The sequence below is a fragment of the Mauremys mutica genome, chromosome 6 (genome assembly GCF_020497125.1).
Source record: "Mauremys mutica isolate MM-2020 ecotype Southern chromosome 6, ASM2049712v1, whole genome shotgun sequence".
Lineage (NCBI taxonomy): Eukaryota > Metazoa > Chordata > Testudines > Geoemydidae > Mauremys > Mauremys mutica.
In genome coordinates this window covers 66,845,455-66,862,497 of record NC_059077.1, presented here as the reverse complement: position 1 = coordinate 66,862,497, position 17,043 = coordinate 66,845,455, and the positions used below count along the sequence as shown (strand labels likewise).

Sequence of the window (17,043 nt, the reverse complement as noted above, 5' to 3'; positions counted from 1 at the left end):
TTTGATATTATGAAGCTTATACTCTTTGTGACATAAATGAAAATATTTAAAAAAAAAAACACAACAACAACAAAAAACCTTGCCAGAACCACATAACATACTAAAAAGTCACCGAACCAATTGTGGGCTGGCTCCATTGTCCCATTGGATTTCATTAGATTGGTGACACCACAGAACAATTCATTGTGGGTCATCATTGCATTTAAGAGATTGCTGGAGCAACACTGGTGATGTGAAATAATTTTTACAATTTGAGTTTAAAATTAATTATATGCTGAATAGTGCAGGCCTAATTATGTGTTGTGAATTAGTTATCTGACTAATTTAGCTGTTACTTCTGTTCCTGACTCATTTGTGAACTGATTTCTGCAAATGTGTTTATTGCACAAAGAACAGTTTATGCAAACAAATTTCAGCTGATGGGGTTTTCATGAACAGTTCATTTCACCTATTAGCTGACCAATCAGACACCATGACTAGCAAAGTCACATGGAATTGTTTCTGCTTCCCGAGTTGATGACTGAAATTTTTAAAAAAAGGAAAATAATGAATAATGAGTGATAAAGAATGAATAAATCAAATGGTGAATATACGTGTTCACATTCAAATATCCTTACTTGCATGAATGTTTTCATGTTTTTTCATGTTAAAAACCCCAAGCACATTTGTACAAATGATCACTGCTGAAAAACAACCATTCAGCCTCTGAATGCCTCATTTATTGATCTTTGGGGCATTCAGGGCATAAAAATGTGCACACTTTCATTTTTGATAAACAATATACGATAAACTAACATTTGCATCTTCTCTCCTCTTATTCCCCTTGGGGGGGGGGTTGTTTTGGTTTGTTTTTTTTACAGCACATAATGGCAATCTTGCCAAATGCTAAAGAGGTAATCATGCGGTGGTCATTTTTGGAGGGTGTATTATTTGTCAAACTTTACTCATCCACAGTACCTGTGGATGTGTTATTGGTACTCATAGAACCTAAGGGTGGGATTAGAGTATTTCATTATCCCTCTCTCTCTCTCTCTAATACACAGTAGTAGGAAAATGCCAGGGCATTCTGGGAATGAGATACATTTGGCCCAAAATGAAAGAATTGAACAGAACAGCTGAGAGACAATGACAATAGAGTTCTCATTCTGTCTGTTCTAATTAATTCACTGTTTTTATTGACAATTAACACACTTCTAAACAGGATTAATAAGTCTTAATGATACAACCAATTTTGGATAGCTGGCATTCTGTACTAAAAATGTGATATGCTTCTCTCTCTTACACATGCAACGTAAGAAAACTGAAGTAAAGAATTCCTCCTCCTTCAGAATGCCTCGCTCAGTAGCAGTCCTAATGAAAATCAATAGGTTCTAGGTGATAATACACTTCACTTGGTACTACTGGCATCTTCAAGCTACTCCACTCTATGTTTCTAGAAGCCTCAATTGCATCCAAAATCTATCTCAGCTTGTGATACATTATGCTTCTCCACACTACCAACCAGTGCCACTCTTGTGGCAGTTTACGAAACTGCACAGAAATATTCACAAGAAGCTAATTTACACATCTGGTATCTATGTAGTAGCTCACTGAAATTATACAGCTTAATGTGACCTTTTCAAATTTGCCTCTTAAGGTATAATACAGCAATGCCACCATCCATAGGGAAGATTGTTCTCTCTTTCACAAATATAATTGTTCCACACAAAGGCCAAATACATGGCATGCATCCCACTTCTTAAACAATAGCACAGCTGATTGGTGATGGCTTTAGATCTATCGCCCACTCTATTAGTATACTGTACATACCACTCTACAGTGGGTAAATAGTCAAACAACAACAGAGTCCTTGCCCAATAAGCTTCAGTAGAAAGGCACAACAGAGTGGAGTGAGGAACTTTATAACTTCAATGCCACTCAAAACAGAGATGTCTTCAGAAGTTTTATGAAGAATGGAGGCAAGCAGAGGAAGGATCCCTTACATAGAGGCTGCTCAAAGCGTAGGTGACAGAATGAAAGGAGACATGAAGTTGGGAATGGGGGGGACACAATGGAGCAATTGAGGGAGAAGCACAGGATGTGTGGGTGACATATAGAGGTGATTAGGTCAGAGATGTAGAGAGAGACTCAACGGAAAAGATTAGGAGCTATTTTATGGGGCACTAGTTTCATAAGGCTCCTAAACTATTTCTGGTCTTGTCACCAGTATAGGCCTATGCTAAATATATGAGGGCACAACATTAAAAAATTTAACTTATTATATGTTTGTACAGAACCTAGTACAAATGGAGCCTAGAACTGGGAGGTACTATTGTAATACAAATAAATAAAAGTAATAGTTTAGACCTCGGGACAAGATGTCAAGATAAACTGTGAAGCCAGCTTTATTGTATTATTAAAGGCTACACTTGAGACTAACTATTAAGCATGAAATCAGTCATATTACAGTGCAGGGAGAATGAACTACATAACCTGCTAAATATCTTTTCCAACCTAAAAGATTTTATGTCTATAAAATCTACTACAGTATCTAGTACTCATGGTAGAAGCAAGCATAGAAAAAGCTTATGCCCAAATAAATGTGTTAGTTTTTAAGGTGCCACAAGGCCTCCTTGTATGATTTAAAGAATTATACCATAACTGAGCTGAGACTAACCTCAGTTCCTATCGAATAATACATGAACCATATGCTCCATAGATAAATACTGACATATATGGTTGCCATGCAAGCCATTTGTAATCAAAGACTTATGAGATTATGACTGTCTAATACAGACGTATATATTTTACACACACACACACACACACACACACACACACACAGTTACTTGAGCTTCTTACTTTTTTGCCAAGCCAACAGAAAATATGGAAAATCTTTTTGCCAAATATTGGAACTTTTTCTTTGGCAATATTAAAACCAGCATTCTCACTCTCACGCACACACAGTGCCACACTCTCGGCCATGCTGAGCTGCACCAGCTGAGGATCAGCACTCTGCTTCACCAATGTGGGGTGGGGAAGTGGACAGTGGAGAACAGGTTACGCCTCCCAAGGATTCCCCACGGTCAGGGGAATCTGTTGCCCTGTTAGGACAGCCAAACCGTAGACTCTGGCACTCTAAATGTTAGAAATAGGGATCAAGAGTTTAAAGAAATAACAGCTACAGAATTACAGCAGCATCATGTTTAACATCTTGTTACAAAGGATTGAGAGATTGAACCTTTAGAATTTATTGTATTATGGTTCTAAATGTCAGTATCTATTAAAACAATTCTCATTCTCAGTTTCCAAGCCCTGTTAAACTGAACAGAGGAACACCCACAACTCAAACGGAATTAGAAGTTAATACTACCAATTAGATGCTATTTTAGGACTAGAAACTATGTACCAATTTCACTGCCATTATGGGTTAACAAGAAAAACAAACCTCTAGGTCTGCCTGCATGGATCCCCCCTCTTTAATATAGCAGGGGTCTCAGTCATCTTCATGGTGACATCTCCCTCTTGGGATGCTACAAAGGACTCTTTGCATGGTCTGTGGAAGGGGTGGAGACTGGGAGGGCTGAGGACACAGGGGATGGACACTGATTTCCCTCCAGCCTCCTGGAAATGACAGAAGAATTAATACAACCTGAGGCAGAGCCGACCCTGTGATTTCCAGAGACAGCTACTGCTAGAGGGTGTCCACCAGTTTTGAGGCCAGGCACCATGGTCTTTTCCAAAGTTTAGGGGGAGGGAAAGAGGGGGGACAATTTTAAAAATGTTTTAAATCCTAGACCTAAGTAAGGAATATTGCCTGACTGAGGAAGAATCATAAACAAACACTGATGCAAAAATCACAGGGCAGAGAGCTGTGTTAATTGAATCTGCAAAGGAAAGATCATTAGGATAATTACCTGGGACTCAGGAGATGTGGGCTCAATTCCCTACTGTGACCCTACACAAGTTGCTTAGTCTCTCTGGCCCAGATCCTAATGGAAATTAGGAGCCTAAATACCTTTGAGAATCTGGTTCTCTGGGCCTCAGTTCCCATTCTGTAAAATGAGGATAATACTGCTCTACTCACAGAGGTGTTGTGAGGGTAAAAACATTAAAGATTGTGAGGCGTTCAGATAGTACAGCAATGGGAGCTATACAAACACTTAATATACCTAAACAGAATAACCAAGTCTTCAGAATAAGACATTAATATGATAACTTTTTTTCCCAGTGTGTTAATTAAAAGGATTTTTGGCTTCTCCCTTGTCCTAGTCTTCAGCAATTAAGACAACTCCTTCCTCAATATTCTTGAAAGCTACATTGTAGCATTCTCTTGACTTAAGGCTAATGTTTAGCCTTTTGTACAATTACACTAAAATCTCAACCCTACTATATTTGCACACATTTAAAAAAAAAAGTTCTACTTTTTATTGTAGTTTTCTTGCTATGATTTTACCATGACCAAAACACAGGGTAGGGATGAAGTGCACTTAAAAGAAAAACAGAAGAGTTGGTTAAAATATGTATAAAAGGCTAAAATGCTAAGATAGTTAAAATAAAACCTAGAACTCTGCTAGTTATTAGCTACCATTGAAAGTCTTGCTTGGGTTTCTAAGACACTATCAGATTGTTTAATCTTTATGAACCCTGTGGTGAACGCTGAATCCCAATTTTCTTGAAAAACTTATGAACCAAAGCAATTAGAACTCTGTACAACATAACAAATATAACAAAGTCTTATTTATGTTATTTCTTGTTATTTTATTGAAATACATCCAACTAGTTTTCACTGTGTTTACATTTTCCATACTAGCACTCTTTAGTTTTTTGGAACCAAGCCCACTTCAGGTTTAAAACATCTGCTAGCGAAATAAATACAAAGCATAAGGGAATTATATCTTTGGAACAGCACAATAGTTAATAACAGTAGGGTGCTTAAATAGAAGGGGCCGGAATACTGAAGAAATATTTTAATTTAAGTTTGAAGGATAAAGTTACACTTCTCTCCTAGGAAGCACATGGCAGCTTGCTCAGAGTGGCAGTGAACTCAGCATGACAAAGAGGCTGAATGGTCATCATGACCACCTGCCCAGTTATTACCACCACTGCAGGTTGGCACCTGAGGACTGACCATCACATCACTGGGCCTTCTTTATCCTGGTCTTGAAAGATGTTCTGCCCAGACCACACAAAGAGAGGAAATCAGACAAAATCACTCTCTTCATGGCCTCTCCTGAGCAACTCATGATGTGAACCTACAATTCCTGCTGCCCCTTCTCAGTGTTTTTAATTTTCCATCACCACTTTATTTCTCCAGCCTGTTTCCTATCCTTCCCTTTTGCCATCTTACCAATAATAGTGAAACTTAGCCAGTCAGGACAGATTTGCAACATACTGTCATACAGAGTTTGGCAAGCTAGTAAATACTGAGCAGCCTGAGCTTGGTAAGACAAAATAAAATAAAGAACTTCATGTTTTAAAAAGAGGGAGATTTGCCTCCCACAGGGGTAAGAAGAAAATAAGAGCAACCCCGCTAACTTACTTTCCCAAGCCAGAGAGTGGTTAACTGGATCTTGCACTATATGCCACGCTTGTGATTTTCCAACAACTGAACTGCCAGCAGCAAATAGAAAAAGCAGCAGTTTATTATCTTTTGCTCTTCTCTTTTCCCTCCCTGTCACATGTGTGTGTCTGGTTTTGTCTTTAGAAGTATGCAAGAGAAACCAAACCCCTGGCAACCAAACCCACATTACTCTCAGTGCTATGGTAATAAGGAAAGTAACAAATACGGTAACATCCTAAAAATCCTACCCAATTCTCATAGTGCCCTAGGAAATCTGATTCTCATTCCCCCAAGGAAGAAGCAGATCTTCACAGATCTTTAACTCAAACCCTGTAGACCTCAGGCAATCCACTGCAAGCACAGAGCCATCCACTCAGAAGCACTGTTCTTCCACAGCAACTCCTGGCCCTGTGCTGTTCTCCCCAGCAGGGCAGCTCCATTGGAGTCAGGCTTCCAAGGCTTCCTCAGCTAGTGGTGGCATAACCCCACCGAGTTCAGAAGAGAAGAGGGGGACTCTAATAAAACGTTAATCTAACCTCACACTGGCTTAGTGCATTTGCCGATTTGCTGCTGGGTGCCAGGGGAACTATGCAACTGTGCTCTCTTCCCCAGCCCTTCTATGGAGTTGGACCCTTTGCTTTTGGTTCCACGTGAGGTCTACCAAATAGCTACCTATCTCTCTCCTATTCCCAGTCTCTGGTCCCTACCCCTGTGCAGACTTTGGACACACAGAGCACTCCCACAGATGCAGAAGCAGCTGACTGCCCTTTCATGCAGGAGGTGGTTGGGGAGGGAAGAACAATCAATATTAAGGGTGCCTTCTGTGCCTGGATGGGGGTGGTGAGAAAAACTCTGTTGCACAAATTGCCTCATAAATGTTCAAATCAAGTTGTTCCCTCAATTGTACCTATTTAATCAGTGTGCGCATAATTTGGTTCCTTCTCACTAGTTTAATCACCTGAAGGATGTTCTTTAGCTACTAAGAATTATTAGTTCAACAATACAAGTTATGCAATAAGTCAAATTTCCTCAAATTGTACAGTAGTATGGTAAGAAAGCTTAGTTTCATATATTCCTTTTTTCATCAGTTTGACTAACTTTTACACTTCTGAAAGTTAATCTGTTAACATCAGAAAGTAAAGTTATGTAATTATCTGTAAATTAAATGCAGTGCAAAAAAGACAATACAACTTCTCTGTTCTTGACTTAATATCTTAACCCTAGGGATGACTTACTCATGAAGTGAAAACCCATTCAATCTAAACGATGACAGCTGAAAAATACTGTTCCGCTATAAGTGATTTTATACATCATCTGCATTACAATGTATTATAATACAATATTTTGTAATGGAGATTACCTGTAAAATGACAATATACAACAGGACAATATTTTTGAATGAGTGAGAGATTTTTCCCGTTGTGAAGGATCTGGCAATACAGATAAAAAGCACTTTTCACTTTCCAGTGAACAAAATGCTATATTCCAAAGTTATTTGTCAGTAAAAATTTCCATGTACACTCACTGTGTCAAAAACTATAGGTCATAAAATCAAAACCAGGTATCAATCTCACTGCAGAAGAAGTATTCTTTTAATTGCTTTATTCTTTTACCAGATATTTATGTAAAAAATAACTTTATTGTGCTTCTCTGTAGAATGCTTATTTGGTGGAATTAAAATTTATTTTAAAACTGAATTCTTTATGAGCCAAGACTGGATGTGAACAATGGGAAGCCAAAGCTTTTTTTCCCCCCATTATGCTACATGTCTTCTTCATTTGTCAAAAATTTTAATGAGATATTTTGCTCAGTTTTCAAATGAAACATATATAACAGTATGAATCATAAATTAATAACACTTGATGACACAGATGATTAAAAAGCAATACATCAAGAAAAATAAAGCCATCCAGGCATACAATAGCTAGTGCTACCGGCAAAGAGGTAATTAAACAGTCATTATTTGCCAACAATGACTACACAGTGGTACAGTATTTAGGATCCTAGTTCTCTCAGAAGTTAGTGGCAAAACTCTCTTTATTCTCAGAATAAGAAATGACTAAAGGGGAAAATGTATCTCAGATGCCATGTTGTGGTGTCTGTTGACAAAATATGGCTTTTCAAAATGATGACCAGCAAAACTATAGTTTATTTTTATACATTCATACACAGTTACACATTTTTTTTTAAACCTAAGACACTACATTAACACATTATGTTTAAAATAATATTTAGTTTGCAAGTTTGAGCCCTCAAAAATTAGGAAATGCTAAAATAAGGCTGCTCATGCAACCTTAGTTCTGCCTTCTTGTGAGAGTGCATTATGATTTAGGCTACTCAAAATTTTTCCATCAAAACCCTTTTGTTTGAAACCTGTCTTTTCAATTCAATGAATTTGAAAAAAGAAAAAGAAACCAAACACCCCAAAATCAAAAATTTTGATTTCAAAACGTTGCCGGTGTTCCTCAGGGGAGCTGTAGTTTAGGTACTTCATGCCCCCATTCTCCTGTATGGACCAGATTTCCCAGCTGGACTACCTCTCGCATGATTAATTTAGGGCCCTACCAAATTCACAGTTGTGAAAAATGCATCACATGCTGTGAAATCAGATCTCTCCCATGCAATCTAGCTACTGTAGGGGAGGAGAGGGGCAGGTCTGGGGGTGCCCCAGGCAGGAGCTCCTACCAGGCACTGGGCTCCAGCAGCTAGTCCAGAGAGGCTGGGGAGGGACCGGACTTCCTCTTCCACTGCACAGCTGCTCTTGGGGGGTAGAGGGGAGATCAGACCCACCTCCAGATATCTCCCCTGGCTGCAGGAAGCTCTGCAACTGAAGGCAGCACAGAAGTGAGAGTAACAATCCTGTGACTCCTCTACAATAGCTTTGAGACACCTCTATGACCTCCTCTTGGGTTGGGACCCCCACAATTACAACACCAAGAAATTTCAGATGTAAACGTATGAAACCGTGAAATCGACTAATTTTAAAATGCTATGGCTGTGAAATTGATCAAAATGGACCATGAATTTGGTAGTGCCCTACTCATGACTCACTGTGGCAGCTCAGTCAGAGGGGAGACTGTGGTGCTTCATGGGAGATGTAGTCTGGCCAGGGAGCACTGCCTCAAGAGAAGAACTGGGGCATTAGACACCTGAACTACAACCCCATGAGGGTCCTTGGCAACATCTCTGAATCAAACTTTTCAGTTTTTGCAGCCACAAGTTTTTGTTTCCCCAAAAACGGTCAAACATTTTCGGAGGGGAAAACTAGTTCTAATTATGATTCTCTCTCAGCCTCACAAACAATTATTTTCACAACACACTGTGAGGTAGGGAGGATGTTCATAGATGAGGAACTGAGATTAAGTCCAAAATTTTCCCAAGTAACGACTGTATATGGGCAGCCTACTTGAGACATATAGGGTCTCATTTTTCAGAACACTTAGCATTCTTATATATGTTCAGTGCACTGTAAAAACATTAACAGGTTATCGCCCACAACACCCTCGTGAGGTAGATGGACAAATATTATCATTCCCATTTTACAGCCAGGGAAACTGAAACAAAAAGGCAAAGTGACTTGCTCACTGCCACAGTGACACAGCCAGGATTAGAATTCAGGACCTCCTGACTCCCAACCCTATACTTATTACTCCAGACTATATCGCCTTACTGTCAGAGATGCTGATCATCCACAGCATTTACTGACTTCAGCTGCAGCTGTTAATGCTCAACATGACAATCTCGGGAATCTATGCATAGTTTATGAATTGCAGCTGATATTGGGGACTCTCTGTTTGTCTTTGTTGGATTGCAAATTATTTTGAATGTGGAGCTCGCTTGGCTTCCCTGTGTCTTTTGCCTTCATGTTGAGCTAAAACCCACAGGAGGTAATAAGAGAAATTCTTGCAGCTGGCACAGGACTAATAGTAGAGGGTAATTAAACTTTGATCATGGTCCATTAAAATGGGTCCCCCTTGGACAAAGAGATGGCAACCACTCAAGGTAAACTAGTTTTTCAAATCTGAACTCCAGGAGAAAGATAACTAAGCAACAGATCTCCTGGTGGGGGACTTTGATCACCCGACAAGAATGATAAGAGGGTCACCTGACAAAAGGGAATGTGAGGTTAAAACGAATGGGTCCCTCACCAGCCATTCTGGGAGAGAGCAGAAGGAAACTGGCTGAACAGGAGAGACAGACTCCATGATTCAGAGGAGAAGTCATGTGCAGGAGAGGGGCTTCCAGACTCTTTACTGGACTCTGATCTAAGCCCAGAGAACACTCAAGAGTGGTGAGGAAACTGACAGGGAAACGCGTACAGAAATGTTACTGTTTTCTTCAGATCTGTGTATTTTTATGCTAACTGAAGTAAAGAATAATTGTCTCTAGAAAATTTTGCAAATGCCTATGTGAGTGTTATGTGCTACACCTATCACATGTCCCTGAGCTGTAAACCCAGAGGGCACAGAAGACTGGAGCTCTGGGAGAGGGTGTACTTAAGCTACTGGAGGTCTGTGGGATTAGCACTGATCCTGGAACCTAGGGCAGATGGGCTGAGAGGTCCCATTTCCCTGAAGAAATAACTGACAGAGAGCCTGTGCCCAGGTGCCAGAGAGGCCTACAAAAAAAGTGCTGCAGCCTGTGGTTGGATGTTGATAGATGTTTGGCTTCATGTTGTCAAGTATCAGAGGGGTAGCCATGTTAGTCTGGATCTGTAAAAGCAGCAAAGAATCCTGTGGCTGCATGACGTTTTGCAGCATGACGTTTTGCAGTATGAGCTTTCGTGGGTGAATACCCACTTCTTCAGATGGCATCTGAAGAAGTGGGTATTCACCCACGAAAGCTCATGCTGCAAAACATCTGTTAGTCTATAAGGTGCCACAGGATTCTTTGCTGGCTTCATGTGCGAGTTCCCTCTGTGTGCTGCCCCAGCCGTGTGCAGACAGCTGGCATGGCAGACCTCGAGCGAAACACCCAATGACCACAAGATCCATTAAGAGACGAAGGCACTCAGCCACGTTTATTGTCGACGAAGTATGGTACTAGTATCCTGCAGACTCTACTGGACCACTAATACATGTATGCCTGTAACAATGGACCAGCTCAGTGAATGGCAGGACTTTCCGTTCCTCCCTAGGCCAGACCAAGACACCCTCTCAGAGATACCTCTTTATACCCCGATACAAATAAGTTACATACTGCTCCTCTGACATAATAAGTTACTGCCACTCCGACGTGGCTAGTTGTTACCCATCTCCTTGTACATGTTGGTTCAATCAAAACATCTCTATTCATCACACTGTCATCCTGTCCATATCTTTTAGGTGGGGTCAGTATGTTTCTGTTATTCTTTGGGGGATGTTTTTGTACCATCCTTGATACCGGGATGTTCTGGTACCACTCTTCGGGAACGTGTTTCCATGAGTACTCTGTGCCTAGCACTTTTTAGGAATGTGTGTTCCCACAATATCAGCCCTGTTCTTGCCAGATTCTGTGAACTTGCAAGCAGGCAGAGCCTGATGTTAGCTCACAGCCTGACTTTTGCTAACTTTGCTTTATATCAGCAAAGCTTGCTCGCTACTTTAGCTCAGGCCTCATACCAGGCCTCTGATACAAGGGCTTATATCAGGCTCTTTTTTTGTCTTTTTATGGGGAGAATGTTTACCCATCATCCCGGAAAAACATAATGCACAGAGTAAAGATGGCCCAGTGGGCTAAACACTGTTATGTGACCACCTTACTTTACCATCCATAGATTTATGCCCCATCTGTCCCTTGGTCTCTTCCTACTACACACCCTACTCAGATCAAGGGAAGCTTAAAAGCACACGAACTTCACCGAGGTGGGGCCCAAACAGCAGTCTGGTGAGCATCCAGCAGAGGGAGCTCTCCCAGGGCTGTGTATGACTCAGACTTAAAGGCCAGAAGGGACCATCATGATTATCTACTCTGACCTCCTGCACATCACAGGCCTCAGAAACTCACCCCCCCCCCATTCTGGTAACAGACCTCTAATCTCTGGCTGAGTTACTGAAGTCCTCAAATCATGATTTAAAGACTTCAAGTTACAGAGAATTCACCATTTACTCTCGTTTGCCCCATGCTGCAAAGAAAGGCAAACGCCCACTAGCATCTCTGCCAATCTGACCTTGGGGAAATTCCCTTCCAGACCCCAAATATGGCAATCAGTGAAACACTAAGCATGTGGGTAAGACACACCAGGCAGATACCTGGGAAAGAATTCTCTGTAGTAACTCAGAGACCTCCCCATCTAGAGTCCAGTCTTTGGCCACTGAAGATATTTGCTGCTAGCAGTCACTGATGGGCCACATGCCATTGTAGGCAGTCTCATCATGCCATCCCCTCCATAAACTTACCAAGCTCAGTCTTGAAACCAGGTAGTTTTTTTGCCCCCACTGATCCCCTTCCAAGTCTGTTCCAGAACTTCATTCCTCTGATGGTTAGAAACCGTCACCTAATTTCTAGCCTAAAATTGCTGATGGCCAGGTTATATCCATGTGTTCTTGTGCCAATACTGGTGCTTAACTTAAATAACTTCATCCCCTCCCTGGTGTTTATCCCTGTGATGTATTTATAGAGAGTATTCACTGCATACCTGAAAATCAGGTCCCCCGGATCTCAAGTTGGACACCCAGAACCTGAGGAACATACAGTGGCACTTGTGAACTTGGTTTAAAGTGACTTGCCCAGAATCACATTGGAAGTCTATGGCAGAGATAGAATCCAGTTCCATGGATGGCATTCAAGTGCCTTAATTATAAGATTATCCTTGTTCTTCTTCCTGTCCCTTGCCTCATTCATTACACAGCTTTCAAATTCTACAATAAATGAGAAAAGGGCCTGCAGCCTTGTTCACCAAATTACCTGGATTCTTAACATCCAGAAATCTCCTCTTCTCTGGGAAACATTTCTGGGTTGATCTATGTGATCTACTTTGTTTATAACAGTAACAGTTTTACTATACTGATGAAAAGGTCTCTATAAACAAAAAAAGATATTATAATTAATATGACTGACTAAAATTTTCAGGCAGGTTTTTAAGTTCCTTCTTAGAGCAGTGTTATTGGTCTTTACAAAGTGCATCCTCTCAAATACTAACAGTGTATAAGTGACTGTGTAGTGTCCAAAATGTGACCTCACATTTGCAACCTTAACTTACAGTAGTCTGAAGACAGTTCATCATGGCATGGGGCCCTATTATTTGAGACTCTTCTGAGGGCGGAGTAGGGCTGACAGCTCTGTTTGTTCAACATGATTTAAGAATGCTTACATTGCCTGGTTCATCCTTCATCTGCTTCCTATGTGGATAGATGTTGGCAGAATTTTAAGAACTCTCCTGAAAATAATTCAGAGTTATATATAGTTCGGTCTCTGCCAACCAGGCCTAGCTCAGGAACAGTGTTTGGGTCAAGTCTATCAGTGAATCTGAGCCCTGGTCTACACTAAGCTCGGGGGTCGAACTAGGGTACGCGAATTCAGCTACGTGAATAACGTAGCTGAATTCGAACTACCCTAGTTCGACTTACTTACCGTCCAGACGCCGCGGAAGCGAACTCCGCGGCTCCAAGGTCGACTCCGGCAACTCCTCCTGCCGCGGTGGAGTACCGGAGTTCGAACTAGCGCTTCCGGGGTTCGAACTATCGCGTCTAGATCAGACGCGATAGTTCGAACTCCGAGCAGTCGAACTCGCCGCGTCGACCGTCCCGGTAAGTGTAAACGTGGCCTGAGAGAGAGATTAATTTACCAAGCTTCTTCACTGTACCACAAAATTTAGTTTTATTAAAAGTGAATATTTTTATTGATGTATTTGTGAAATAAAAGTTCCAAACCTAATTTCTTACTCTAGAGTTCTCTCCAATTTTCACCAATATCCATGCCAACTTTTCTTTCAGCTTCTTTAATCTTACTTTCTAACAGACCAAGGCCTTCTTCTCTTTGTCCACTTTTAGCTGCAGTAGAAGCTATGATCTACCTTGCCTGACGGTCTGACTTGCTTTAGTAGCCAGAGAGATCTCAGGAATATTATTCTCATCAACATTGACAGCAGTGAGATATCAAAGGGAGTCTAGATCTCCCATTACATACATTTCCACTGAACTGGTGCCTGGGTCCTGCCCAGAACTGTAGATCTCCTAGATGGCAGCTCAATAGTCAGCTACTAGATCATAAAAAATTAGTCTGTTACTTAACTAAAATACAGTATAAACAGGAACAAGGAGAACAAGAACAGGTATAGACATTTTCTGTGTTCCTTATATCAATGCTCAGCTGACTCTTATCAATATGCTACTTCAGTTAACAAAGTCTCATTTGTTTCTAGCCTTCAGAAATATCTAAGGTGAAAGGTAATAGTTTCAGATGTTTTAAAGTACAGTACCAAAAACTTACCACAAGTGATCAACTTCCAAAGCATAAACCTCTAGTTAAGCTACCACACTGCAGCCCATCCCAGAGAGAGCATGATTTCAACCATTGTCCTGTGCCCTGGTTTTTACAACCACCTCTTTTTTCTCTTCCCTTTCTTCTCTCTGCTGCCCTATGAAACATTAACTGTTGGGTGGTTAGAGAGCGAAATTAGAGTTAATCTCACTTCTTCCATCTTTTTTCTTCCTATTTCTCTATGCTCCCAGATGCTGCCTTATGAACAAATAGGTTTAGACAATGGGACTGACACATCTTTTCCAGTGGGATCCTATGTCAAAGAGGTAAAACCAGCCAGAATCCCTCTCTTTTCTTCACTCATCACACCTCTACTTACCCCTCTTTATTTCATTTGTCTGCTGCAGTCCTCTTATTTATAATTCTTGCTCTTAAGATTTTATTTAAAAAATCTAAACTGATCAACATTTTAATGGCATATTTAATTACAGAAAAATATTATCTGAATAATACTTAATTACTCTTTAGACTGAGCTCCTCTGGTCAGAGACCAGACCTACTTTTCTGTTAGGAAAGCGCTTAGCACTCTGCCGTGAGTGATGATAATTTGCCCAAATTGGAACAGATCTATAGTAGTTCATCAAGCGCAGATACAGACAGCTGTACATTATTATAGTATGACCTTGATTATCTGGTCAATTATCCAAATGAGCCCAATTATAGAATACCACCTGTTCTCAGTAACAGGGGCATGTCTCGCGCACACTATTAATTACACACAAAATTCCTTCAGTTACGTGAACTTACTCAGTGTTAACCACAATATTTAGATAAGCAAGGATGTACTGAATCTAGCCACCACTGTTATTCAGGGACATACACGTCACTTCCTATTATGTAATATATGATGTAACAGACAGACTCCTACAAGGAGTCTAGCACATTAATTTTTTGACCTGGTACTGCATGACATTTTGATTAAAAAACTAGAATGATATAAAATGAATATGGTAAACATTAAATGGAGTAAAAACTGGCTAAATACTAGGTCTCCAATCTAATTGTAAATAGGAAATCATCATAGAGTTGGTGTGTTTCTAGTGGTGTACTCAAGAGTCAGTTCCTGACCCTGCATGCTAGCAATTTTATCAATGATCTGGAAGAAAACAAAATCATCCCTGATAAAGTTTTCAGGTGACACAAAAGTTGGGGCAGTGGTAAATAATGAGGAGGACAGGTCACTGATATAGCGATCTGGATAACTTAGTAAGCTGGACACAAGCAAACAATGTGTGTTTTAATATGGCTGATTGTAAATGTATACACCTAGGAACAAAAAATTTAGGCCATACTTACAAGATGGGGGACTCTATCCTGGGAAGCAGATTTGAGGGTTGTGGTGGATAATCAGCTGAACATGGATGGATGGCAGAAGAGAGCTCACTTGATCATTACCTATTAGGTTCACTCCCTCTGGGGCACCTGACATTGGCCACTGGTGGTAGACAGGATACTGGGCTGGATGGACCTTTGGTATGACCCAGTATGGCAGTTCTTATGAGCTCCCAGTGTGTTGCTGTGGCCAAAAGGGCTAATGCAGTCCTCGGATGCATAAACTGGGGAATCTCGGGTAGAAGTAAAGAGGTTATTTAGCACTGGTGCACCCACTACTGGAATATTGTGTCCAGTTCTAGTGTCCACAATTCAAGAAGAACGTTGATAAATTGGAGAGGGTTCAGAGAAGAGCCACGAGAATGAGTAAAGGATTAGAAAACACGCCTTATAGTGATAGATTCAAGGAGCTCACTCTATTTAGCTTAATCAGAGATGGTTAAGGGGTGACTTGATTACAGTCTATAAGTATCTAAAGGGGGAAAAAATATTTGATAGTGGTCACGTCAATCTAGCAGAGAAAGGAATTACATAATCCAAAGGCTGGAAGTTGAAGCGTCACAAATTCAGACTGGAAATGTGGCATACATTTTTAACAGTGGAGGTAATTAACCACAGAACAGTTTGCCAACAATCATGGTGGATTCTCCATCACTGGTAATTTTTAAATCACAAGTGGATGTTTTTCTAAAATACGTGCTCTAGGAATTATTTTGGGGAAGTTCTCTGGCCTGTGTTATACAGGAGGTCAGACTAGATCAATGGTTCTCAAACTGTGGGTTGGGACTCCAAAGTGGGTCATGACTCCACGTAATGTAATGGGATTTTTTAAATTATACCATTTGTTTTCTTAGTGCATTTCAGAATAAGAATCACAAAAAAATTAAATGAGCAATTGTTTATTTTTAAAATGTTAAGCGAATGTGAGAGTGTAGGGAGCTAAACTGTTGAAACTTGAAACTAAAGACCTCTGTTTTCCAGCACAAGCAGTAGCAATGCAAGCTTTTCACACAACTACCTTTTGCCTCCTGCCAGCATGCCAAACATAGATGCTGAAGGAGCACCTCTAGTTTCATTTCTATGCCAGTTTAATCTTTGGCCTGTTTTCAAAGACTACAAATTAGTGCCAACATCTTATTGATACAGAACCTGTCCATTATGTCTTGCACTGAAACCACCACTTAATGTAGCAGTTAGGCATGTTTTCACCTACCCACCTGCCGTTATGTTGCCATTCTAGCACATGAATAAAATTCACATTCCTGAACTCCAACCACTCAGCCTTCCCTCAGTCACTCTTTTCCACCCAGTCAGGACTCATCATTTCTCTTCCCCTTCTCTTGGCCTCCTACTACTTTCCTTCTCTGATTGAGTTCACCCCTCACCCCACCCCTTTACCAGTGTTCAGATTGTAGGCCTTACTTACTCATGCTTTCCACCAAATCCCTTTAAGTATGGGGAGCAGAAGATGCTCTGCTGCTGGAGTGATGGATCTCAGAGGTGAAGAGGGTACAAATTAATTACCAATGTTATCACAACAATTCTGTAGTAACCAAAAAACAACTTACAGTTTTCTTTAACATTTTGACAGCGTAAGGCTTCTGGGTTCCTTTCTGCCTGCATCTGTAGACAATGGATGTAGCACCACTAAATGAAAAAGAAAAACAAACAGTGTTATTATTTAAGGCTATTGAATATATCTTGTCTAA

General features: G+C 40.6%; 1 protein-coding gene across 7 annotated transcripts in view; it reads right to left on the bottom strand.

The window, feature by feature from the left end:
• CAMK4 (calcium/calmodulin dependent protein kinase IV) overlaps nt 1-17,043 on the bottom strand; it is a 286,233-nt gene that overhangs the window by 142,033 nt on the left and 127,157 nt on the right. For all 7 annotated transcript variants that reach the window (XM_045022426.1, XM_045022422.1, XM_045022421.1 and 4 more), the window contains one exon: nt 16,903-16,981. In XM_045022426.1, coding sequence (XP_044878361.1) covers nt 16,903-16,917 — 15 coding nt within the window. In that variant the 5' untranslated portion in view covers nt 16,918-16,981. The remainder of the gene's footprint in view (nt 1-16,902; nt 16,982-17,043) is intronic.